This window comes from Mustela nigripes, chromosome 10 (genome assembly GCF_022355385.1).
Source record: "Mustela nigripes isolate SB6536 chromosome 10, MUSNIG.SB6536, whole genome shotgun sequence".
Taxonomy (NCBI): domain Eukaryota; kingdom Metazoa; phylum Chordata; class Mammalia; order Carnivora; family Mustelidae; genus Mustela; species Mustela nigripes.
Genome location: NC_081566.1, coordinates 58400910 through 58428351, shown reverse-complemented (window position 1 = coordinate 58428351; position 27442 = coordinate 58400910). Strand labels below are relative to the sequence as shown.

The following is a 27442-nucleotide window of genomic DNA, read 5'->3' as shown; positions in this document are numbered from 1 at the left end:
AGCAGACTATGATCAATGAATGTGTTTGTTCTAGAGTTATCGCTCCACACGAGATTTCCAATTTCAGGGATTAGGCAGGGGAAGATCATAATAGAAGCATCCTCTCATCCTTTACAAAGGACCATGGCAGGAGCATGGCCACTGGGATCAAAAGGAAGCCCTGCAAGATGGTCTACCTCCGGCCACACCCTCGCCTCCAGGGGGACGAAGAATGCCTTGCCCAGAAACCCGCAGGCCACACGAGGGTATAAACGGACGCCGAGGACCCTCATTTTTATACTCCCATGAGTTACTTTTCTTTCCTCTAGTGCTTCCCACTTCCTATAATAGGACAACTCTATATTTTGAGCTTATAAGACAAGTATGATAAAATAGTACATTTAAAACTTTTAGTTTAGCCCTTCCTGGCCAACGTTTATGTTCAGATTACTAAAAACACGTATCTAGGAATGTGGTACAGAACAGATCTCACCTTGCAGATGAAATAGCTAAAATTTTGGCCTCTTTATTGATCTTGAGTACTGTATTTGGAAACTTGGAAACGATGTACAACAAATAGTTCCAATTAAGATACCACAAACTAAGTTTTTCTTCCAGATCTCTAAATGCTCATGGAGGGCCAACTTCCATGGTACATAGCACACAGCACAGACTTGAGAGTCGGTCCCACAGAAAATATCCATGTAAGCCAAAAAGAGAAAGATGCTATTTGTTTCTCATTACATAAACATTGCCTGAACTTATCTAACCAACAAACTTATTTTTCTAAAAGTTAATCTGTGACAGAAAGTACTATCATGCTTGCTGGGTGCCATTCTCATTTGAATCATATCCAAAAAGTCTAGAAATAACTCAGAACTAGAAAGTGGCCCAAGTGCTAAGGCTGTCTACGGCTCTTGCTACAAAATAGTTGCCAGTCTAATCTGAATGTTTAAAAAGAATGACAGGAATTACAGGGTTCTTGATTTCAAGAGAACTTCCCAGAAGGAGGGGGTGGACCAAGAAATCCACCTGCCTGCTTGGTGGCAGCTCGTGAAGGGGCAAGGCCAAGAATCTTTTGGATGTTCTGTGAAGAAAACAGAATTAAAACTGGGTTTTAATATGAGACAGAGAGAAGACTGTTTCACATAGATCCCATATGAACAGAAGGCATATAAATTAAAAGTACCACTATGACCTAAAAAAGGACAATTACTACTACCATGGTATTTTTTAACAGTTTTTTAAAAAAGACTTCTTTATTTGTTGGATGGAGAGAGAAGGTGCACAACCACAGGGAGCAGCAGGCAGAGGGCGATGCGGGCTCCCTGCTGAGCAGAGAGCCCGATGCGGGACTCGATCCCAAGACCCTGGGATCATGACCTGAGCGGAAGGCAAACGCTTAACCAAATGAGCCGCCCAAGCTTCCCACTATGGTGTCACTTTTTTTTTTTTTAAGATTTTATTTATTTATTTGACAGAGAGAGAACACAAGTAGGCAGAGAGGCAGGCAGAGAGAGAGAGAGAGAGAGGAGGAAGCAGGCTCCCTGCTGAGCAGAGAGCCTGATGCGGGACTCGATCCCAGGACCCTGAGATCATGACCTGAGCCGAAGGCAGCGGCTTAACCCACTGAGCCACCCAGGCGCCCCTATGGTGTCACTTTTTAAAAAGACCTACAACATGATGGAGATCACAGGGCAGTAGGAGCCCTCTCACCTAATGGGACCTTGGTCCACAACCAAAGACACTGATTTTTTCAAGTGGAGAATCATTAAAAGAGGTAATCTTTTATTTCAACACGAACCATATAAAGTATATTCATTAGCTGTTTCTTACAGCAAGTCCTTTTCTTTCAGTACGGGTCATCAGCTGGATTTGGTCATTACGGCACCACCTAAAGCTGAAACTGAAATGCTCACTTTCAGTTTTTTCTGAGTGCTAAGGGCTTAGGTTCCTACACAGCAATCTGAGTCCAGAATCCTCCTAGATTTCTAGCACCTCCCCTCATCTTTTCACTTGTCTCATTATATCCAATTCAGCAGGTTTTTTAAAATTCACTTCATTAAAGTAGTTCTCATAAAAATCACTTTATATTTTTATTTTATTATTTTTATTTTATTACTTACTGTAACATTAAATCAAATGACATAAATACAACAACATATAAAACCAGCATAAACAGTTTTAGGATAAACGAGGCTCTTGAAAAGCAATGACTCATTCACCTGGTAGGAACAGACAGGTGTGGGCGTACTGGAGAGCAAACCACGAGTGGAGACTGTGATGCGGGCACTAAATGCTATGCCTTTTTAAAGCAGGAAGTGAGAGGGTTTGTGAATGTGGAGAGCTTCAGTTAAAGGTCAGGTGTTAAGATTTTTTGTTTTTTAAAAGATTTTATTTATTTATTTGTTTGACAGAGAGAGAGGGTGTGAAAGAGATCACACGTTGGCAGAGAGGCAGACAGACAGAGAGAGGAGAAGCAGGCTCCCTGCCGAGCAGAGAGCCCAACATGGGGCTCGATCCCAGGACCCTGGGATCATGACCCAAGCCAAAGCAGAGGCCTAATCCACTGAGCCACCCAGGTGCCCCAAGTGTTAAGATTTTGTACAGCATTCATTAGTGGGAAAAACCTTAAAGATCATCTACTTCCTCTTCCTTGATTCTTTCATTTTGTTTTGAGGAATTCCAAGGAGAACTTGGAAGAGTGTGATGGTTTGTCCAAAATTACAAAGTTTAAATGAAGAGCAAAGTTAGAATTAAAACCCATGTGTCTGGCTTCAGGATCGGATGGATTCTCTCACACAGCAGGAGCTGAAGCTCTGGTCTTCAGAACACACTGCATCCCCACGGGGGGCAGGTGGGCGCGCGCAGATGCACGCCATTGTCACCGAGTACCAAGCACCCACGGCATGTAATGCGCCATGACAATACCCACATCCAGCCCTTGCGGAAGTGCATACAATCCCCCAATCCTTCATCCTCAGAAATGAGGAGTGCTACAGACTTGAGTGTTCCCATTTCTGACACAGCACACCGTCAGAATACGACAGAATATGGAAATACGCAGACACAACTTTAAGAACTCATTCAAATTATATTTATCAAAAAATACTTCATTCATTCGTTTACGCATCAGTCCACACACTCACAATACTGAAGCTTGTGCTTTGCTTTTTTTATAATTAACATATAATGTATTATTTGTTTCAGGGGCACAAGTCTGTGATTCAACAGTCTGCTATAACACCCAGTGCTCATTGTAACACATACTCCCCAATGTCCATCACCCAGCTACCCCATCCCCCAAACCCCTTGTGGTTTACTTTAAAAAGAAATCTGGGAAGAAGCTAAGGAAAAAAAAAATCATTAGATCAGGCTGCTTCTCCTTAGCAAAGCTGGAGAATGTACTACTTTTGTAATAAAAATAACTCCTTCATCCCTACTTCTAAAAAGGTGCACAAAACAATAAGAACAAATGATATAATGTCACTAATTTCCAATTTCTTTTATTTAATCAGTAAGTGTTTACTGACCACCTACAATATATGCAGCATTAAGCAAGGCATTACAGGAAATTACTTTAAAGATAAAATTGGAAAAAATAAGACATTACAGAATCAGCTGCTGATAAACACATCTGTCTAGTTAACAAACAATAATACAGTCTAGACAAAACATACTAGACATCCTTGATCAGTTATTCCGTAGAGACAGGGGCCAATTAAGTGAGTCCTTACCATTTTAGAGATAAAAACTAGGATGAAACCTCTGGTGCCCTTTAAATTACATGTTTACTATAATTTAAAGACCACAGCTCAAAGGAAAATAGGAAATACATTGGAGGGTAGTCTGCTGACAGTCTCATTTATGAAATAAAAACATCTAAATGACTACCGGACCCAAGTCCACTGCTGCAGATGGGAAGAGCTCGAACAACAAAAATGTTAAACGGACGCACTTCCGTGGCCAGGCTGTGGCTCCTGGCGATCCAGGCAGCTCCGTATTTCGTTCTCCTTCGGCTCTTAGCACAGGCTTCCCTTGGGAACACTAAGTCTGTCAATGTTCATTACTCAAGCATCTCTCTCTCTCTCTATATATATATATATTTTTTTAAAGATTTTATTTATTTGTCAGAGAGAGAGAGAGGGAGAGAGAGCGAGCACAGGCAGACAGAATAGCAGGCAGAGGCAGAGGGAGAAGCAGGCTCCCTGCTGAGCAAGGAGCCCGATGCGGGACTCGATCCCAGGACGCTGGGATCATGACCTGAGCCGAAGGCAACCGCCCAACCAACTGAGCCACCCAGGTGTCCCATCAAGCATCTATATTTTAATGTAAATGCTTTCTATTCACCGCATGCAATCTTATCCTTGTGAAATTCTAAACAATGTTTAAATTCCTATAGTTTCACATATGAACCCAGGTCTTTTGATGGTTTTTCTTAGATAAAATTTGCTCTGCTTCCCTGTCTGTGAAGTCTTCTTGGTGTAGGAGAGAACTGATGCTCTCAAGATGCAAAAAAGATGGGTAAAAGAAAAAAGAGATCACTATTCTCTCCACAATACTAATACCATCCAACATTCCATGCCCCTTAAAGTTTCCAAATAGTTCTAAGGACTGGATGCCAGGCCTCAGTTATCCTCACTTTGGAGATGAGAAAGTTGAGACAGACAGGTTAACAGTCAGGATGTGAACGGACATACAACTCAAAGTATAATTTTCCTTCTCTTAAACCACTCTTTAAGAGATGGTTATCTTAGTAATAAAAAATAATCTTGTAGCATGCCTGGCCTATAAAAACACTGTTGTAAAGACTATATATAAGCACAAGAATATGTTATATTGTTAAGTAATTAACGCAGGGGCGCCTGAGTGGCTCAGTCTGTGAAGCATCTGCCTTTAGCTCAGGTCATGATCCCAGGGTCCTGGGACTGAGCCCCCAGGTTGGGCTCCCTGGTCAGTGGAAGCCTGCTCCTCCCTCTGCCCCGCACCCCGCCGTGCTCTCTGTCTCTCAAATACATAAACAAAGTCTTTAAAAAAGTAAATGCATATAAATCAAACCCACAGAATGTCCAACACCCAGAGTGAACCCTAATGTAAATTGGGGACTCTGGTTAACAATGAAGCATTGCAGTAAGCTTGAGGACTAGAACACATGCAGCACCCCGGTGCTGGGGGACATCGTGGGTGAGGGGGAGACTACACACATGCCGGGGCAGTGACAAGATGGGACAGGTCCGTACCTTCCGCTCCATTTTGCGGGGAACCTAAAACTGCTCTAAAAAATAGTCTACACAAAATGCATATAAAAACTGTAAAGATAGGGACACCTGGGTGGCTCAGTTGGTTAAGCAGCTGCCTTCGGCTCGGGTCATGATCCCAGCGTCCTGGGATCGAGTCCCACATCGGGCTCCTTGTTCGGCGGGGAGCCTGCTTCTCCCTCTGCCTCTGCCTGCCATTCTGTCTGCCTGTGCTCGCTCTCTCCCCCCCCCTCATTCTAATGGAGAAATAAAATAAAAAAAAAAAAAAAAAAAAAAACAAAAAAAAAAAACTGTAAAGATATATAAAAAATAGCAGTTCATATAGCCTTTTCTCATTCCTTGCCTCCAACTTTGAAACATTGCTAAGTGGGATAATTTTTTTTAATCTTTAAAAAATATTTTATTTCTTTATTTAAGAGAGAGCAAGCGAGCAAGCACGAGCAGGGCGGGTAGCAGGAGAAGACGGAGACTCCCCATTCAGCGCGGAGTCCAACTTGGAGCTCCCACGACTGTGGAATCATAACCTGAGCAGATGCTTAAACCAACTGAGTCACCCAGACGCCCCTAAACAGGATAATTTAAAATGAAGGCAAGGGTGCCTGGGTGGCTCAGTGGGTTAAGCCGCTGCCTTCGGCTCAGGTCATGATCTCGGGGTCCTGGGATCGAGTCCCACATCGGGCTCTCTGCTCAGCAGGGAGCCTGCTTCCCTTCCTCTCTCTCTGCCTGCCTCTCTGCCTACTTGTGATCTCTCTCTGTCAAATAAATAAATAAAGTCTTTAAAAGTAAAATAAAATAAAATAAAATGAAGGCGAGGGAATGGAATGGCTCATTCCATTAAGCGTCTGCCTTCAGCTCAGGTCACAATCCCAGGGTCCTGGGATTGAGGCCCACATCAGGATCCCTGTGAGCAGGGAGCCTGCTTCTCCCTCTCCTCCTGCTTGTGTGTGTGCACTCTCTCTCAAATAAATAATAAAATTTTTAAAAAATAAAATAAAGGTGAATATTTCTATGGGTGCTTTCTCAAAGTGCTAGACATTGTTCTAAGTACTTCACATGCATGTTCTCATTTAATCCTCACAACAACTGAGGCAGGCTTGTTATCCTTACATGCAGATGAGGAAAAGAGTAAACTGTCAGACAGCAATTCAATAAATTCTAACTGAGCATGACACTGTAGCAGATACTGTTGTAGATATTATCTGTTATGTCTTTCAACAACATTATCTATTAAACTTGACCTGACTGCATTCCCATAATCTCTTAATTCTCCTCCAATTTTTCAGGGCTTCTTAGTAAGACTTAGCTTAGAAATACGTATTTTACTAAAAGACAGAAAAGTTTAATATATTATAAAGAAGATATGGAAGAATACTTAACATACATGCAAAATAGAGTTAGATTTGGTAAGGCTACAGAAAAATATAAAACAATAATTTTGAATTTCTGCCCAGTCCTGTGTAATAAATAGGGTAACAACTGAGGAGTTTTATGTCAGAAGGGAAAAACAAAGGAAAAACATTTTCCCATAATCATGACTTCTATTGGCAGGAAACCCAGAAAAATACCACTACAGGATTTGCGTTCCTTCCTCTTTGCAAAGGATGAGAACCGGTGATCAAGAAAAGGAAGTTGTTGGTTGCTCACGGGATATTTTGGGAAGACCCAGGTCACTAGCCATAAACACATTCTGCTAAATGTTATTCCTTAGTCATTTAGCTAAAATAACAGCCATGGCAATCCTCAGTTTATTCTTTGTTAGTTTCTCTGGCACAAGCAACCAGCCTTCACTTCCAATTGATTACAATTTCTCATCAAGTTCCCATAACATCATCTTTACTACATCCACAAAGCTGTTCAGAAATCCGATCACCTCAGATGGCCCCACCCAACAACCCCAGGGTTTTCACATTCTATCTAAACTAGCTGTTTTGGAGAATGATGTAGAGATGAAATATTTACTGGAACCAATGACAGTACCCAGGGGTACCTGAAACACTGCTGGGCTGGCAATCAGAAGACTTAGTCCCAGCACTGGCAAACCAGGCAAAAAAGCAATAAGGCAGTCTTCTCCCCTTAGTGTATCTCCATTGCCCAACCCCCTGGGAAGAAGGGGGATGACTAGATCAATCACTTTCAACCCTTTAGGCCACAGAATCCTTTCTTTAAACAAAAATCTCATGAAAAAAACCCACTACAGAAAACAGATAAAATACCATTAGGGACCTGAAGTCTCTTGCTGGGCCCTTCAAGCTTCCCATCAAGCACTTTCAAGGAGCCAAAGTCCCTGTGGTTCTAGCATTCTAGAACGTGACTATCTTGTAACAAATTATACTGCAGATTTCAACATCTATCTTGCAAAGTGGAAATCAAAATTCTGAAAGGAACAGGAGAACATCAAATTTGCACTAGAGTAATACCACTTCCTTTGTAATGCTGATGAACATTTTCCGTCCTAGGGTGTCTAAAGGCCTTGCTTATAATAAAGGTCTTTTTTTTGAGGGGGTTGGGGGATGTCAGGTGATCAAGAAACAGTCCAAATCCCCGTCTCTTACCTAACTGTCTTTCCAATGAAAATCCCGAGAGCCTGGTTAGCCCTTTATCTGAGGATCAGTCAAGGAGACGGTTCTGAGTTTTAGTTCAGTGCAAGAAGACAAGATGTATGTTTGTATGTTACACATGTATGTACGTACATATATATGTATGTATTTTTAATCCTATAATGAACAGTAGGAGGTGGCTGGTACAGAATGGGGTATCTAAGACTCAGAACAAAACTTAAGTCTCCCTGGTTTGAAGAACCAAAGAGCGGGATTTGGGTGACTACAGCAGCTTAAAACTGAGTGAGAAAATCCTAGACAAACAGTTAACAGAGGAGAAGTTCAAAACTACATTTAAACTCTGCCCAAATCTCTTAAACTATGCAAGCGTGAGCCAGCCTTCAAACACCCCAACAGAGACTAAAATAACTGAGGTTCGGGTACTGCCTACCACAAAGGAGACAGAGTCTGAAGTTTTGAGTGCCAAGGTAACTGTCCGCTTAACTAAAAAACTGAACACTCTTCCAAAGTATAACAGAATCCAGAGTATCTACCACCTGTCGAAACAAAGTCCAAGATACAATCCACAAGAATTAGATACACCAACAAGAAACCTGACCCATACTTAAGAAAGCTGGCAACAGAGTCCAATCTTCAGATTATCCAAATGTTGGAATCAGTAGATAAGATCTGTATTTTAAAGCAGCTAAACAGAGGCATCTGGGTGGCTCAAACATCTGGTTAGGCATCTGACTCTTGGTTTCTTTCAGGTCATGATCTCAGGGTCATGTGATGAAGCCCCACATCAGGCTCTGCACTCAGTGCAGAATCTGCTTGAGATTCTCTCTCTCCCTCTCCTTCTGCCCCTCCCCACCCCTGCTTGAGTGCTGCCTCTCTCTAATAAATAAATAAAATCTTTTTTTTAAAAAAAGCAGCTAAATATGCTTTATGCTTAAGGGCTTAAAGTATGTTCACAATAAATTAAGAAATAGGAAATCTCAGCAAGGCAAAAAGATAGCAAAAAAAGAGTCAAACAGAAATTCTGAAACTAAAAAATAATATATCACAATTTAAAAATCGTTGTGTACGCTTAAGGTTAACTCAGATGAGGGATGACAGAGAAGTCAGTAAACTAAACACAGATTAACCAGAAATTATCCTATCTAAAGAGCAGAGAGAAAAAGATTTTTAATAATTGAACAGAGCTGCAGGGTCCTCTTAGACAATACTGAAAAGACAAACATGTAAGAAACTAGAATCAGAAAGGCAGAGAGAAGGAATGGTCGGGCAGGAAAAAAAACCCTCTAGCAGCATTAAGAAAAAAAAAATTAATACGCTAGGCACATCCAGGCAAACTGCTGAAAACCAAACTTAAAGAAAAAAAATCTAAAAGCTGCCAGAGAAAAGTGACACATCATCTACAGGGATATAGAGATACAAAGGACTTCTCATCAGAAACAGTGGAGGCCAGAACGAAGTGGAAAGGCATTTTAAAATGCTGAAAGGATTAAAACAGACAAATGAGAAAAACCCAGTTAACCCAGAATTCCAGGACCAGTGAAAATATCCTTTAGGAATAAAGATAAAAATATGTTAGATAAATGAAGATCAAGAGTACTTGGCACCAGCAGACTTACACTATGAGAGAGAGAGAAAGAGAGAGACAAAGAGACAAAGGCATCACCCGACGCTGCCCAGGGAGGGGCTGACACTAAGCAGCAGCGCACTCAGCTCCTGTTACCCTCCGCCAAGCATTCTACACTCCGGAGTCTACTATCCACTACACACTCTCAGGCCTCCCTGCTTTTACTCACACCATTGCCAATGCCAAGAATGCTCCGATAAAGAGCGCCTGGGGGGCTCAGTCGGTCTGTCTTCAGCTCAGGTCAGGATCTCAGGGTCCTGGGATTGAGCCCTACATCGGGCTCCCCGCTCGGCGGGGAGCCTGCTTCTCCTCTCCCTCTGCCTGTCCCTCTGTCTGCCACTCTGCCTACTTGTGCTCTATCAAATAAATACATAAAATCTTGAAAAAAAAAAAAGATGCTCTGATAAGATTGGAAAAGCCCTCCTCATCCTGTTAACTCAAATGGCCCCTTTGCAGAGAACCTTAGCTTCATCCCTTAGCCATTTTGCTTCCAAAGCATGCTTTTTTTCCCCCTCTAATGCCATTTTGAACACACACACACACACACACACACTCCCCAAAAGGCATCAATCATACTCTCCTATTACATATGGGTCTGTCTTTCCACACAGATTGTGAGTTTTACAAAGGTAGAAACCATTGCTTTTTACCCTCTATCTTCAGCATCAAAGAAGAACTTGTGGCACTCTATAAAGACTGAATCAATCTTCAGCAATGACAGGCAATATATTAAATAAAGCCTTGAACTCATGCTCTCAAACAGTTCACAAAGAGATCAGGTTAAGGTAATACCCAATCATCTGTTCTTCTCACTTACTAGGTGAGCTCTCATTTTTCTGAACCGCCCACACTCTCTGACTGACTTGAGACTAAGTACTGAAAATGAAAACACTCTGCTTGTGGATGAGCTGTACTGACATTAATGAACTGAGCTCTGAGTCTTGAATAAAGTGGCATATGTTAATGATGAGGAACAGGAGCCGGCAGGCACTTGGGTCTTCTCATTTTGATGGCTTTAAGATATACTGACGTGACATAATGAGACCTGCTTTTATACACACACAGGGCGTATCAAAATTCTTTGCCCTAAGAAACCCAAGAGTGAAAAAAATAAAATCTACTTATTTTTATCACTCTCCTGAGCGCATATACCTGTTGAAAGAGACAATGACGAATTCTCACTAATACTTTTGCAGATATAGTCATAACATACATAAAGTTGCATGTTAAGATACGGGTGACAAAAGAAAGAAAATAAAACTCTTTCTTCCATTTTTCTTCAGAACCACTAATCAAAGACAGAGAATTCCATTCATAAGTTTTACAGTAGTATAAATTCATTAGACAAGGCCAGTTTCCCCTTAGCTGTTTACCAGGTAAGTTTGCTTGGGTTTTTCCTGAGATTAGAGTACTTTTTATAGAGGAGATCGCCATTTACACAATCTATTGCTAGCTCATAAGAAGAAGAAAATTTAAAAAGCAGGTACTTTAATTTGGGGAATTAAGGAAATTTCCTTCTATTCTTGAATTCCGTCACTAGCGGGGACTGACTTAGCTCCCCAGCTGGAAGCTGGCAGACCTACCATTTCCGCTGCTGCAAATTCACACAAAAGAAACAGTTGCGGTGTGAAGGTCAAGGCAGCTAATCATTTAATCACTAAGCATTAAGAAATTTTAAAAAAGGAAAAAGATAAAATGAGAAAAGGCAATTAGATTTATTTTCAGTTAGTGACATATCACTCTGATTCAAGCTATAAAAAGCAACTTTGGGGCTCCTGGGTGACTCAGTGGGTTAAAGCCTCTGCCTTCTGCTCAGGTCATGATCTCAGCGTCCAATCGAGCCCTGCATCGGGCTCTCTGCTCAGTAGGGAGCCTTCTTCCACCTCTCTCTCTGCCTGCCTCTCTGCCTACTTGTGAGCTCTGTCTGTCAAATAAATAAATAAAATCTTAAAAAAAAAAAAAAAAAAAGCAACTTTATCCTATCTTGGGCTGGGGAATAAATATTAAATTTTTAAAATTCCCCAAAGGAGGGGGCACTAATTGATCCATCAAAAAAATGTGACCCTAAGAACTGCTAACATTCTGTATCATTGTCTTCTGATTATCGTAACATGGTAAGGTTACCACCAACCTCTTTTTACCTTTGTGAAAACTGAGACTCACAGAGACTCCAAGAGGTTGACATTCCCAAGGACACTCAGCCAATAAAGTGGCAACAAGATTCAAACACTGATGTTCTACCTCCAAACACTGTATCTCCTCAACCTTCCAATGCATTCCTCCTCTCTCCCCATCACTTTGAAGTTTCTGAAGTGTCTTAAAATCTATTTCATCAACAGCATAGCATTACTTTTGCTTTCCCTTGAAACCTCTTAAGGCAATAATGAATTATTTAATAAAATCCTAGCATGGGAAAAAATATGTACTAGATGAAAACCAGATTCATATATACCTATGTGAACTAGTAACATGTCATAAAAATCGTTAGTTTAGATCCAAAGTTCAATCTTTGTTTCCTCTGCTTCTACTCTGAATGATTAAAAGTAATTTTAATTGGATTTGTATACCCTCATATTTGATACAATTTTGTAGGTGAAGCTATAGGCAGAAAAATTAACCTTTTAATTTCAAAAGAAACAGAAGTTTCACGAGGGCAAGGCCCATAATTATGTCAATTTTGTTTAAAACTGTATACTAAGCACCCGCACAGAGCCTGATACGATATATCTGTGCTCAATTTTGTTGAGTGAATAAATGAACAAAAATCTATCAAGGAATTATTACTAATGTGATAATGATCTCTTAAGGATAGGGTAAGATGACTGAAGCAGAGAGATGCCCTTAAATCAACCTAATATTATGCCCCCATCATAATAAAGGGAGCACTATTGTCACGAAGGAAATAGAGCTGGTTGGTTTAATTATAGCATCACTCACATTTAGTAAAGGAAGTGGATTCTCGTTAACCCTGTAGAGATGTTATTAACTGACATATGTAAATATAGTCATAATCTTTCACAAATAAAAAACTTTAAAAACATAAATTCAGGAAACCCAGTGGTCAAAGTAATTACTTCAGCAATTAAACTGTTAACACTTTCAAGGCACTAATAACAAATGTTTCTCACTCTCCTGGACTTATACTCTCAAATTTACTACTATCAGAAGAGTTCCTTGTTAAAACAGGCAAGGCCATCCCCAAAGCTGGAGGTAGCTTGCATAAAATACTCATGGTTTTTACATGTTTAGCATAAAAATTAACCCTGAGCCAATGAAATTATGGTTTTACTCACTGAGCGAATGAAATTATGGTTTTACTGACTGAAAGGAAAACATGAAAAATTACTATTTATTTATTTATTTATAAAAGATTTCACCTATTAACTTGACAGAGAGAAATCACAAGTAGACAGAGAGGCAGCCAGAGAGAGAGAGAGAGGGAAGCAGGCTCCCTGCCGAGCAGAGAGCCCGATGCGGAACTCGATCCCAGGACCCTGAGATCATGACCCGAGCCAAAGGCAGTGGCTTACCCCACTGAGCCACCCAGGTGCCCCTGAAAAATTACCCTTTAATACATGGTCTCAAGCTGGTGGAGAATTGAAGGCTTAGGATGACAGTGCTGGGTAAACGATGCAGTAGCTGTGAACATCAGCTGGCAAATCCTCAAAAAATTCAACATAAAATCGCAGCATGACCCAGCAATTCCACTTCTGGGTCCGTATCCGGAAGCGTAAGCAGGAACTCAGACAGACACTGGTACACCGTGTTCACAGCAGCCCCGCTCACGACGGGCGAAAGGTGGAAGCGACCCAGCGTCCACCGACAGATACGTGGACACACAAGATGGGATATATACGCAATGAGATCTTATTTGGCCTCAGAAAAGGGAGGAAATTCTGACACATGCTACAACGTGGATGAACCCTGAAAACGTGCTAGTCACAGAAGGACACATAGTATATGATTCTACTTCTGTGAAATCAAATCCACAAGTACGAGGGGTCAAGTGCGCAGAGACAGAAAGCGGAACGGTGGCTGCCAGGAACTGAGGGGTAGGGTCATGGAGAGTCGCTATAGGATTTTCAGTGTAGGAAGAGGAGAACCTTTAAAGGCGGGCGGCGGGGATGGCTGCACAGCAATGTAAATCTACCTCGGGTCATAGAACTGGCCTACTGAAAATGGTTAAATAGTGAATTTTATGTCTATTTTAACACAACAAATGAGAAAGATTAACAGCTCTGCAATGACCGAAAACAGGAAACGTGAAAGTAGCGTCTGGACGTCAGAGAGGACTAGGTGGGGAATTCTGCAGAATCCGGCCGCCACAGGCAGTCAGGCTGGCAAGCCTAACCCCCGGACACCCGCAGGCATGACATCTAGATGTCTGGCTACTCCTCCACGTTCTTTCGCTCTAAGGGTTCAGGTCACACTGCTCAGCCCACCCTATGACAGCAGCACATTTCGAATGATCTCTTACCTACAGAAGCTATGAATTAAGGAGGAGTGCCTCCCTCAAACACTTGTCACCGGGACTGAACAGCCCTTCCCGTTTCAAAGGTGAATTGAGAAAGGCACTCCAGACACAGACTGCCCGGCTGCGGGCAGGGACGTGCCGCAGTCACAAGCACACCAGATTCAAGACCAGCCATTCACCTCACGGCATTCTTTCGACCCTCTGGCTTCTTCATCTTCGAAAAAAAGAAGCAAGCAAACTGTGATCTCAAATGAATCCCTGTTTTTATGTTTTCCTTCCTAAAAATCACATAAAGTTGACAAAGTAGAAGAGACCACAGAAGGAATACGGTATACCAGTACGAACTCCAAACGGATTGGCTCATTATTTAAAGGCAAAGAATGAAACCGAAAAAGTACTAATAGAAAACATGGATGAATTTCCTTGTAACTTTGAAGTACAGAAGAACTTTCTAACCATAATTTAAATTCCAGGGGCACTTGGGTGGCTCCGCTGTTAAGTGTCTCCCTTCGGCTCAGGTCATGATCCCAGAGTCCTGGGATGGAGCCCCACACTGGGCTCCCTGCTCGGCAGGAAGCCTGCTTCTCCCTTTCCTGCTTGCCCTTGTGTTCCCTCTCTTGCTCAGTTTCTCTCTGTCAAATAAATAAATTAAAATCTTAAATAAATAAATTCCAAAAGCCATAAAAGACAAATCTGACTGAAAAAAAAAATCCAGCAAATAAAATTTTGTGTGGCAAAAACCACCATTAAGTACAAATGAAACACAAATGACAAACTGGAAAATTATATGCAACTTACAGCCCCCGGAGAAAGCTAATCTCCCACCTAGAGCTTGAAATTCAAAAAAGACCAAAAACCCAATAGAGAAATAGGCAAAAGGCATACACAGTCTCTTGCCACCAAAGAAAGAAAAGAGTTTATGAACAGCTCTGAGACAGAGATACTCAATCCAAAATGCAAATTAAAGCCACAATGAGATAGCGATTCTTATCTATCAGCTGGGTAAAAACTCAAAAGAAATTTCTGTGGTAAGGTTGGAAGAAACATGCATTTTCATATCTTGCTCTTGGGAATAAAAAACGGTATAACCCCAGTTTGCCAAGTTTATAAATTTATATTTTGGTGTAGCAAAGGTACTTTAAGGTATACGTAGACAATTAAGAAATCATTACCTTGAAAGAGCTGGAGAGGAAAGGAGAAAATACAGATAAAAATAACAAGTAGACAAAACCAGATAAAACCTCCAATAACGGGCGCCTGGGTGGCTCAGTGGGTTAAGCCGCTGCCTTCAGCTCAGGTCATGATCTCAGAGTCCTGGGATCGAGTCCCGCATTAGGCTCTCTGCTCAGCAGAGAGCCTGCTTCCCTCTCTCTCTGCCTGCCTCTCCATCTACTTGTGATTTCTCTCTGTCAAATAAATAAATAAAATGTTTAAAAAAAGGGGCGCCTGGGTGGCTCAGTGGGTTAAGCCGCTGCCTTCGGCTCAGGTCATGATCTCAGAGTCCTGGGATCGAGTCCCGCATCGGGCTCTCTGCTCGGCAGAGAGCCTGCTTCCCTCTCTCTCTCTGCCTGCCTCTCCATCTGCTTGTGATTTCTCTCTGTCAAATAAATAAATAAAATCTTTAAAAAAAAAAAAAAATGTTTAAAAAAAAAAAAAAAAAAAAAACCTCCAATAACATGATGAGGAATATGACCTATCATTATGGAAACCTGAGTCATTCTCTATTGGTTTCCCCATCACTCACTCTTCTTTACATCCCCAAACAAGCAAACAAAAACCTCCAATTCATTATGTTCCTTTAAAACTACTTTATGCCAAGTATATATGTGAAACCAAGTGGCCTACTTTTTTGCCTAAGAATGGCTTCACTGGGGAAATCAAAGTACGCCTATAATTTTAATTTCTGCAAGCCTCCTATTTTTTGGCTGCTCATTTTACAGGCACCTTCACAATTACCACGTAAACTAAGACCTTAAAAAGTAAACAAAACAAAACAAAAAAGCCCATGGAAATAGCCAATTAACAAGCATTTTAATTCAAAGAGAGAAGCATAATTTTCATAGTAACATTTCAAATGCTAAGGTATGTCAGACTGGATAGAAGTTCACAATCCTCTAATACGCATGCTAACAATTAGTGACGGACAGGTACAGAAAGAATATGCAACTGGTAAAATAAAAATGATAAAAGTAGGTGACTTTGGTGATTTTTCTAAGACTTTTAATATGTTAAAATACCTTGTTTAAAATTGGGGTAACAGGGGCGCCTGGGTGGCTCAGTGGGTTAAGCCGCTGCCTTCGGCTCAGGTCATGATCTCAGGGTCCTGGGATCGAGTCCCGCATCGGGCTCTCTGCTCAGCGGGGAGCCTGCTTCCTCCTCTCTCTCTCTCTCTGCCTGCCTCTCCATCTACTTGTGATTTCTCTCTGTCAAATAAATAAATAAAATCTTTAAAAAAAAAAAATTGGGGTAACAGGGGCACCTGGGTGGCTCAGTGGATTAAAGCCTCTGCCTTTGGCTCAGGTCATGATCCCAGGGTCCTGGGATCGAGCCCCACATCAGACTCTGCTCAGCAGGGAGCCTGCTTCCCTCCCTCTCCCTGCCTGCCTCTCTGCCTACTTGTGATCTCTGTCAAATACATAAAATCTTAAAAAATAAAATAAAATTGGGGTAACAAAATTAACTGCCCAAGATGAGTACTGACACTCTGGATGCGGCAACCAGTTAGGGCTCACCACTGATCTTGGGGAAGAGAACTGCACACCAAGAGAAATCTTTCAAATACAATACTTTTATATTAGCTACACACTCCTATAGCTCTTCCATATTTTTCTCTTATTAGTATCAGTGCATGGAATGGGATAAGGAGAAGTAAAAATTCTGAGTATGCATCCTTCCTGACTCAAAACACATTGACTGTGTGTGTGTCGGGGGTGGGGGGGTTGGTGTTCCTTTCCTCCCTTCTCTATACTCAATAAGCAATTATTTTATTAAGCTGTGCCAATCTAGGATCTACTGTTCCTATTTTAACTTTATAGCAAAAATTGTACACTGTGGTTCTCAGGGGTTAGCATATCATGCTAGTCCACTGCCTGTTTTTATAAATAAAGGTTTATCGGAATACAGTCATTCTCATTTACACATTGTCTATGGCTGCTTTCATAGTATAATGACAGAGCTGAGTAGTTACACCAGTCTTTGCCTGAACCTTCAGGGATTAGCAAACTATGGCTGGCCCCTGGCCTAGTTTTGTAAATAAAGTTTTGCTGGAACACAGCCACACTCGTTCATTTACATGCTGTCTAGGACTGTTCTCATATTACAATGGCAGAGTTGAATAGTTACAACAGAGTGTATGACCTGAAAAGGAAATACACAAATATTTACTATCCAGACCTTAACAAAAAATTTGCTAACCACAATGGTAAATGAGCATAGCATTTTAACTACTAAACAACCACTTCAACAAACTCTCTGAAATAAGAGAAAGGAATTTAAAGACCAGCTTGAGCTGAACTTCCTCAATGATCATTTCTTTCTTTCTTTTTTTTTTTTAAAGATTTTGTTTATTCATTTGACAGAGATCACAAGTAGACAGACAGAGGCAAGGCGGGGGGGGGGGGGGGGGGGGGGGCGCAGGTGCCCCGCCGAGCAGGGAGCCTGATGAGGGGCTCAATCCCAGGACCCTGGGATCATGACCTGAGCCGAAGGCAGAGGCTTTAACCTACTGAGCCACCCAGGCGCCCCTTCAATGATCATTCTTAACATTTATTTCATTTTAAAAACTCTACAGTTTCAGACAGGGATTTCTAGCTAGCAATGCAAATGCAAATGGTGCATCTAAATGACTACTGTGAGCCACCACATGGAGTATTCATACCTAAATATGACTTAAAGTAGAACTGTTCTTAGTTGCTGAGAGTAGAATGTATACATCATTTTGTTTTAATAGCATTAGGACATAAGCTGCAACTGAAAGTTTCAGATTTAAATAATCAAATTTAAGAACAATATTCTGGAAACAGACTTCTGCTAAATCAACAAAAGAGATTTATGTTGTCATTGTCTTGGTTTTCACGTTGACTTAGACTAAATGAAATGCTTCACTACAGATGCATCTGGAACGGTGTAGTATACACCTCAGCTACACAAGAATACGACTTCTGGTGGACAGACCCACTTAGCTGCTCCACGAACGTCGCCGACAGCTCTGCGAACCCATCTATTCTCCATTCCCCTATTCCCCGACTCCTACTGAGACCAGCCTCCATCTGGTCACCAAAGCCACACCTGGGACTCTTGTTAGTTCCTCCATTCTCCCTAAGTTCTGGGGCTTTACCTCCATGTATGTCTCAACTTCACCCCCCTCTTTCATCACTGCAATAGTTCAGAACATAATGGGTTTTTTTGCTTGACAATTCAGAGAGTCTTCTGGTATTTCCCCACCTTGTCAGGCTCCTCTCACATCTATCCTTCAGAAAGCAGTTAATTGTCAGAAAATGATGCCAGAAAGTCTTGAGACCTGGCGGTATTTAATCTACAAAAGGAGGAGGTGGGAGGCAGGCAGACAGAAGGAAGAGCATTCGCAGAAAGTCAGCCTGGGTGAGTGAGGCTAGTAAGCATGGCTGGAGTGCCAGATGAGGGATGAGGTGGGGAAAACATTAAGCAGGAAGATCATGAAGATCTTCGCAAGTTTCAAATATAATTCCATTTCCTACTTATTCTCACGTGCCAGGCCAACCGAAAAATCTGCTGCCATTGACAGTACTCAGAAGAAGAAGAAACAGAAGTCTCATATGCCAACTTCCCGATGGCAATGCCTGCTGAATGGCAATGTGTTCAAAAACTGAAATATAGAAAGTTCTTAAGCCAGAGACTTTAATTAACCCCTCTCATTTTTTAAAGCCTATTTCAAAAACTACTTCATTCTCTGAACCTTTCTGCCTGAATCTTCCCCCACTAATCAAATGTAAGGGGTCTCTCTGGGCTCTTCCAACCATCTATACTTCTGTCTTGGCTCTCACTGTTTTTCGTTACGAATGTCTGATAATCATGGTGGCCAAATGCAAATTCTGTGACATAACCTTGAGTATCTCAACTGTGAATAACCTAAAACCATCAAATTATTACATTTATTTGTGTTCCTGAAGTGACAAAAGGTACTGGAGTCTAATGCAGAAGAAATGACACTGGGGCGCCTGGGGTGGGTCAGTTGGCCAAGCGTCTGCCTTTGGCTCAGGTCATGATCTCAGGATCCTGGGATCCAGCCCACGTCAGACTCTGCTCAGCACAGAGACTGGTTCTCTAACTCTCCTCTGTGTGCTCCCTCCCTCCTTCTCTCTCAAATAAAATCTTAAAAAAAAAAAAAAAAAAAAAAGATAAAGAGAAGAAAAGGAAAAAAAGAAATGATACTGAAAAGCCTAAACCCACTCTTCATTTTGTATCTTTAGATGATTGTGACGAAGAAGGAACCTAAGAGCTCTAAAGATGGGATATGAAAACCATGTTTAGTTTTATGGCTACTCCCCATCCCAAAGGATCAGTCATCTAGACCTACGCACATCTGAGGCAGTTTTAGAGGGGCACCTGGGTGGCTCAGTTGGTTAAGCGTCTGCCTTCGGCTGAGATTTGTGATCCCAGGGTCCTGGGATTGGACACGCATCGGGTGCTCTGCTCAGCGGCGAGAGTGTTTCTCCCTCTCACTCAGCCTGCTGTTCTGCCTACTTGGGCTCTCTCTCTGTCAAATAAATGAATATAATCTTTAAAATAAGTAAATAAAATAATAAAATAAAACAGCTTTAGAGGATCCATTGGGATTCTAAATCATTTCTAGTATTAAAGAAATAAAGGCTAATAAAGATGTGAGAGCAAGGAAGAATGTATGTATTTAGGACTGGATATGCTCACTCACCTGTCGAATTGACATGGTACAGAGAATATACAGAAAGATGAAGGAACAGTCTGTGGTGTCATCCCCCAGGAGGTTTCGATGAGACAGTCCTTGGATATAGGAAAGGGGGGTGAAAGGGAGCTTTGCCACCACTCTACCATCAAATCTAAAAAGGAAAAAACAAAAACAAAGAATTGTTATTTTTGGAAGACTGACAAGCTTCTTAGTTCCAGGGAAGAATCTGAGACAGAAATAGAACTCTAAGTCCCTTGATCTCTAAAAAACAAAGAATGATATTTTAAAAAGAGACCTAAAGAACAAAAATCTAAGAAAGGGCCTAGATTTTTCCATCAATCTTTTTCTAAACTAATGAGTCTCAATTTTTTCAGTATCAGAAGCCCTAAACACAATGAAAAATTGAGATCCCTACATTGTTTAAAGGTTATAGCTATCACTATTTACTGCTTTAGAAATTAAAACTGAGGAATGTTAAAAAATAGTTACTAAATCATTTAAAAGGTAGCAATAAATTCATTATATATTAACACAAATATTTTTATGAAAAATAACTATCTTTTCTAAAACAAAGTAAAAAGAAAGGCTTTTTTTTTTCTTTTGGCAAATATCTTTAATGTTTTGTTTAATAGAATACTGCTGGGTTCTCATAGCTGCTTTAGTATTCAGGCTGTTGCAATGATACACATCATGAAGCCCTGAACCCTCTGGAAAATTCCACTGTACACTAAAAAGAGAGTAAGAATAAAGAAAGAAAATAACATCTTAGAATTATTCTGGCAGTAATGTTCATCTCAAGGACTTCCCAAGAATCTCAAAGAGCTCTAGGAATCCCCAGACCATACTTTGAGAATCACTGTTCTGAACCATGACACCAGTAAGATTTTATTTAATTTTTTTAAAACGATTTTATTTACTTATTTGTCAGACAGAGATCACAAGTAGGCAGAGAGGCAGGCAGAGAGAGAGGAGGAAGCAGGCTCCCTGCTGAGCAGAGAGCCCCACCCCGGGCTCAATCCCAGGACCTTGGGATCATGACCTGAGCCGAAGGCAGAGGCTTCAACCCACTGAGCCACCCAGGCGCCCCACCCAGTAAGATTTAAAAAACCCTCTTTTCCAAGACTCCCAATACACACTTTAAACAGGCTAAACATTTCTGAATAGAAAATCATGGAGTATATAGTGGAGAATGAAAAAAGTCGATTCTTAAAATTCATACACGATAATCTCAGATAACTTTTAACATACTATTAGTGTTTGAAAGTATTCTTTTTTACTTTTTCTAAAATAGAAAAGAGAACTGTTTCTAAAAGAGAAAAGCTTGGGGCGCCTGGGTGGCTCAGTGGGTTAAAGTCTCTGCCTTCAGCTCAGGTCATGATCCCAGTGTCCTGGGATGGAGCCCTGCATCAGGCTCTCTGCTAAGCAGGAAGCCTGCTTCCTCCTCTCTCTCTTTGCCTACCTCTGCCTACTTGTGATCTCTGTCAAATAAATAAACTCTTTTAAAAAATTTTTTTAAAAAGCAGAGATAAGGCCTGTAACTTTTAGGTGCTCACAGTCTTTTGATGTGCACACAACAATAATAATTCTATAACAATGAAAACTTTTAGTGTGCACACAATAATAATATATATTTTTAAATGCACAGGGCACAAAGACCAGAACAAAAACATGAATTACAGCCGAGCAGTTGTGCTCCTTGGTATCTATCCAAAGGAGTGAAAAACTTACGTGCACAAAAGAACCTACACCCGGGTGTTTACAGCAGCTTCACTGATAATTGCCAAAACTTGGAAGTAAATCAGGTATCAATGGACAAACTGGTGCATCCAGACAATGAAATATTATTCAGTGCTACAACAAAATGGGCTATTGGCCACGAAGACATGGAGGGACTTTAAATGGATATTACTAAGTGAAAGAGGCCAATCTGAAAAGGCTATATACGCTTGCGTGAGTCAAACTATATGACTGTCTGAAAGAGGCAAAACTCTGGAGCCAGTAAAAAGATCAGTGGCTGCGGAGTTGGGGTGGGAGAGAAAGGGACGAATGGGCAGAGCTGAAGAGTTTTAAGGCCATTCACCTACTCTGTATGATACCACAATGGTGGCTACCTGCCATTATACATTTGTCCAAACTCACTGAATGTACACTAAGAGGGACCCCTAATGTAAGCGGCGGACTCCGGGTGGTTGGGCGCCAGCCCAGGCTCGCCAGCTCGAACAAGTGCACCACTCCCTTGGGGGAAGTTGCTAGTGGGGAAGGTCATGCATGGGGCGGAGGGTAGATGGGAAATGTCTGTACTTTTCTCTCAATTTTTCTGTAAACCTAAAACTGCTCTAAAACGATACCAAGTCTTATTAAAAAATCAAACAGCACTTGAATAAATAGTAAAACACATGAACCTCCACACCAGTATTGCAAAACAAAACAAGTAAAAAGCTACTGTTGCCAGTATTCTGAATAAGAAAGTTGATGAAAAGAAAACAATATACTGAAAAACAAAGAGCAAAGAACAGTCTTCCTTCTTGCCAATAGAAGCCTTCTACAAGAAGCTTGAATATAATGAAGTTTTTCGTAACATTTTCCTCCTGAAGATACTGTATTTGACTTCTTTGAACTCCATGGCTTTGAGAAAAGGCATCTGATATTTTATCTTGTACTGATGAACTCCATAAATAGTCAGACATTTCAATATTAGTCTAAGGCCTAAAAGTGTAATCAACAGTTGCTGAATAATCATTATACAGTATATGTTCAGATTTGGGCCTTGACTCAAGAGCTTTAAGCATGGAAAAATAAAATGGAAATACATAGGACATTGTGGACCAAATGAGACTGCTGTTCAGTGTTAGATGGTCCACGTGACGATGCTATGAAAATCCTCCAGAGAAAGCCTGTGGGGCCTCTGCTGATGATGGAAGTGCTTTGGCCCCCACATGTTCTTATATATGGCTTTGAAAACTCAGTCCTCTAGAAATTTCACAAGTATCAAAGCAGCAATACAACTATTATATTCATTTGGTCCTCATTTTTATTAGACTATCTTTACTATTTCATTATTAAGTATTTTACTCTCTTCTGGTGGGTTGGTTTTTTTTTTTTTTTAATTTTATTTATTTATTTGACAGAGAGAATGAGACCACAAGCTGGGAGACAGACAGGGAGAAGCAGGCTCAGTGGGGAGCCAGGTGTGGGGCTGGATCCTAGGATCTTGGGATCATCACCCGAGCTGAATGCAGCTGCTCAACTGACTGAGCCACTCAGGTGCCCCTGTTCTGGTTGTTCTAAATCAACTTAGAACTAGAGAGGAGGGCCGCCTGGGTGGCTCAGTCAGTTAAGCGGCTGCCATCGGCTCAGGTCATGATCTCGGGGTCCAGGGATCGAGTCCCATATTGGGCTCTCTGCTCAGCGGAGAGTCTGCTTCTCCCTCTCCCTCTGTCTGCTGCTCTGCCTACTTGCGCTATCTCTCTGTCAAATAAATAAATAAAATTAAAAATTAAAAAAAAAAAGAACTAGAGAAGAGAAGAAGGTGGCAGGGAAGACAGGATGGAGGGGAAATTTTGGAAAGAATGAGACCAAGTTATTTGTCTGATCATGTGATTATCTATCTAGAAAATTAGAGAACCAAACTAAAACATACCAGACCCTATTAGAGTTCAGCAAGATGGTCAGTTACAGAATAAAGTAACAAAAATTGGTAACCTACTTTTATACCAGTAGTAATTAGTTAGGAGATATAAAATGCATGCAAGACTTACTTGGAAAGAAACTACAAAAGCACATAAAACGGACTTAGCAGAAACACGATGTTTCTAGATAGGAATATTTAAAATTATAAAGGTGTCTAATACTTCAAAACTAACATAAAATAAATAACATCTGAGTCAAAACTCAAATGGGATTATCTTAAAGGGAAGCTGATACACGAGTGATTCTAAAATTCACATGAAAGAATGTGTATCTCAGGAACAGTGAACAGTGTAATCAGAACACAATAGTTTGTAAACAGTAAAAAGAAATAAAGTTGGAACAGGCTGGGGTCAAAGCATGGTGACGCCAGGTTGAAGTCCAGACTCAAGTCAGGAGTCTGAGTGGCACGATGCTATGAAAGGACTTTAGAGTCAGAGAAACGAGTTATACTCTGGCTCAACGTTTACTAGCTTCACGATCTTAGGCAAGTTAAATAACTTGGAGTCTCATATTCTCATCAGTAAAACAAAGACTGTAATACTCATCTCGGAAGGCTGTTAAGATGACAAGGGCAACACACACAAAGGCCAACAGTGGCCAACACACAGCTACTATTCCATCAGGAGCAGATGCGGTTAGTAGACAATGAGTACGTGTTTGGGGATGGTCAGGTTAAAGCCGCAGTGACAGGAGGCCGCTGAAGATGGAGAGCAGCTAGGAAGCTACTGCATGCCCGAGGTCAAGGGGTAACAGCAGAGAGGAAAGGCGATGGGCTGAAGCTATGCTAAGAGCTGGTGTAGCGTGGATGAAGAGGAGAGGGAGGAGGCAAGGACAGAGGGACGGAAGGGCGGACAGATGGAGGACTCGAAGGACACAGAGAGGCGGGATACACAGAACTGTTAACTGGCGGAACCGGGGACTGACAATGTTAGAGAGAACTCGGTGCCCGGCACTGACTCTGGGACAGGGCGGAAACACAAGAAAGGTGGGCTGAGAGGAAGAGACGGAGGGAAGCGACGAAGCTTTCAGTCCCAGCTGACCAGAAATGGGAGCCACGGAAAGACACACAAGTATCAGGAAGAGCGATGCTTTGGCAGAGAACATGACAGGTTCCAAGTGAGTCTCAAAAATAATGTAGAGAGAAACAAGCCTCTTTGAGGCCCGGGGACAGGCTGGTCTGAAGCCCAAGGGAGCGGCAAATACAACCGAGGTGGGGAGTTCTTGTTATAAAACTTCTCCCTCTCTCTAAAATTTCTCTCTATAATGGATCTTCAACAAGTTACAATGACCCCCACATAAAAAAGAACACTAACTTTTTAACTAGTAAATCAATATTTCTTATAGGGATGCCTATTCTACTTGAAGGGAACAAGCAGCGTGAGGGCTCAGACTGTGCAAATTTTCTTTTATCTCCCAGTGTGAGGCACAAAAAAAATGGCATGCAGCTTTTCAACCCGAATAAATATTAAAAATAGTTGAAACCTATAAATATTCATGTAGTACACTCACAGAAAATTGAAAACTGGAGAGAGAAAAATCAAAGGCAGGCAAGTGAAAATGATTACTGACTCAAAGAAAGAAACATAAGAAATACATTATAATACTTTGTAGTTATGTGATTCTATGATTATAATCAAATATATTAGCTTCATTTAGTAACTGAACCAACTATGAATTCAAATCAAAACTGTATACCAAGTTCTAGTTTTAAACACAGAAAAGAATGAAAGAACTGGAAAATTCTTCTAAAAAGGTAATCTAACAAATTCCTCCTACTGTAAATAACGAACATAAGCCAAAATGATTTATTTCCATGTTTCACAACTTAGTTTACAAGTCAAGACTTCTCCCGACTTAAGCCTTATGCCAACACTCTCATCATTAAAGAAATACAGTCTTTGAAAATTAGATTTACAGTACTACCCTGTCAACAAGATGCACACAATTGTGAATTATTTTGAGAATTATTTTGTTGATAGGTTAATACTGAGATAAACCGTCTGAGTATTTATTGCTATTAGCCTGTCTTATTACAAGACTCTGAGCTCTCCCAGGCTAAAATAAACTATGACCTAAGAGTCAGCAGAAGACGTTTTCATCTGGGCTGAAGCCTTTATTTATTGGATGAAGACCCTTGATTTTGGTAACTGGATTGAAGTTATCTTGATTTTGGTAACTGGATTGAAGTTATCTAAGAAAATGTCCACGTTCTCAGGAAATATACACTTTAGTAGTTATGGGGGCTCCTGACTGGCTGTCGGTTAAGCATTTGCCTTCAGTTCACATCATGATTCCAGAGCCCTGGGATTGAGCCCTGCATTGGGCTCCCTGCTTAGCACAGAGTCTGTTTCCCCTCTCCTTCTGCCCCTTTCCCTCTCCCTCTGCCAATCTCTCTGCTTATGCTCTCTGTCAAATTAATGAATAAAATCTTTTTTAAAAAATTTAGTAGGGGGGGCGCCTGCGTGGCTCAGTGGGTTAAGCCTCCGCCTTTGGCTCATGTCATGATCTCAGGGTCCTGGGATCGAGCCCCACATCGGGCTCTCTGCTCAGCAGGGAGCCTGCTTCCCGCTCTCTCTCTGCCTGCCTCTCTGCCTACTTGTGATTTCTGCCAAATAAATAAATTTTAAAAAAAAAAAAATGTAGTAGGGGCGCCTGGATGGCTCAGTGGGTTAAGCCTCTGCCTTCGGCTCAGGTCATGATCTCAGGGTCCTGGGATCAAGCCCCACATCAGGCCCTCTGCTCAGCAGGGAGCCTGCTTCCCTTCCACTCTCTCTGCCTGCCTCTCCGCCTACTTGCCTATTTGTAATCTCTGTCTGTGAAATAACTAACTAACCAAATAAATAAATAAATAAGTAGTTATGGATAAAGGGGCATGAACCCCATAACATAATCTTGAATAATACATACATAATGTATGTGTGAATAACTACATAGATGATAAGAGAAACAGAAAAAGAAAGAAAATGGAGCAAAATATTAACAGTTGTGAGTATGGGTAATGAATATATTATTTTTGTAACCTTTCTATAAATTTGAAGTATCAAAATAAATTATTACCAAAAAAGCTCGAGCGGCTGGGTGGTTCAGTCACTTAAGCATCTGTCTTTGACTTAGGTCAAGATCCCAGGGTCCTGGGATCAAGTCTCCCTGCTGAGCAGGGAGCCTGTTTCTCCCTCTCCTTCTGTCCCCTGCTTGTGCTTGCTCTCTCTCGCTAGTGCCCCCCCAAATAAAGAAAATCTTTAAAAAAAAAAACGTTAATTGCTCATAAATACACACATATATAGAACAACAGTTAGGTAAAACCATATTATTAAAGGATACTCACATGGAATTGAACATTCCCATTAGGGCAGTAAAACAAAAGCCAATTGCAAACATGGATTTCATTCGGACCTGTAAAGAGACCAGCACATTGTCATTTCAACACTAAAGAAAACCACTACTAAGGCACACTCCAAAATTCTGGTTTCACGTCGCACTGCACTCCATAGCAATAAGCTGCTTATTGGCTAACCCACCCTCCACCTCCAAGCCCTTCTCCTTGTCCCCTTCTGATGAATAGTATTGGGGTGGCCATGGGACCCAGTTCTGGTACCAGTACCGAACAGGACAAAGTTGACCAGTATCCCTTTAGGCCTTTGGCCCATTCTTCCTGCCTGGAATGAAGAACATAATGTCTGAAGATAAAGGATAAAGTACCATCAAATAACCAAACAACCATAATCTAAGAATGGCCAACCTAAGTCTTTAATAACATTACTGAGCTGCTACACCAGCCCAGGACTACCAAACCCTGGCCTTCTTGAACAAATAAAAAAAAAATCTTTATCTGTTTAAGTCATTGTTATAGTTAGGTATTCTGTTACTTGCAGCTAACTTCTTACTTAATTACAAATGTGGTAAAAGTATAAATAAATAAAAGATCATAACGACCTAAGAGTAACAATATTATCTCTG

The 27442-nt window shown here is 41.1% G+C and overlaps 1 protein-coding gene across 2 annotated transcripts in view; it reads right to left on the bottom strand.

Moving 5' to 3' along the window:
- Window positions 1-480: 480 nt before the first annotated feature.
- TMCO1 (transmembrane and coiled-coil domains 1) overlaps window positions 481-27442 on the bottom strand; it is a 44467-nt gene continuing 17505 nt past the window's right edge. Inside the window, exons 5-7 of one of the 2 annotated variants that reach the window (XM_059413391.1) lie at window positions 26811-26878; window positions 19802-19946; window positions 481-1066 (exon numbers count right to left, since the gene is read on the bottom strand). In XM_059413391.1, the coding sequence (XP_059269374.1) occupies window positions 968-1066; window positions 19802-19946; window positions 26811-26878 (312 nt within the window). In that variant the 3' untranslated portion in view covers window positions 481-967. Of the gene's footprint in view, window positions 1067-16197; window positions 16317-19801; window positions 19947-26810; window positions 26879-27442 lie in introns of those variants that run through there. The other variant, XM_059413392.1, reaches the window with a different exon arrangement.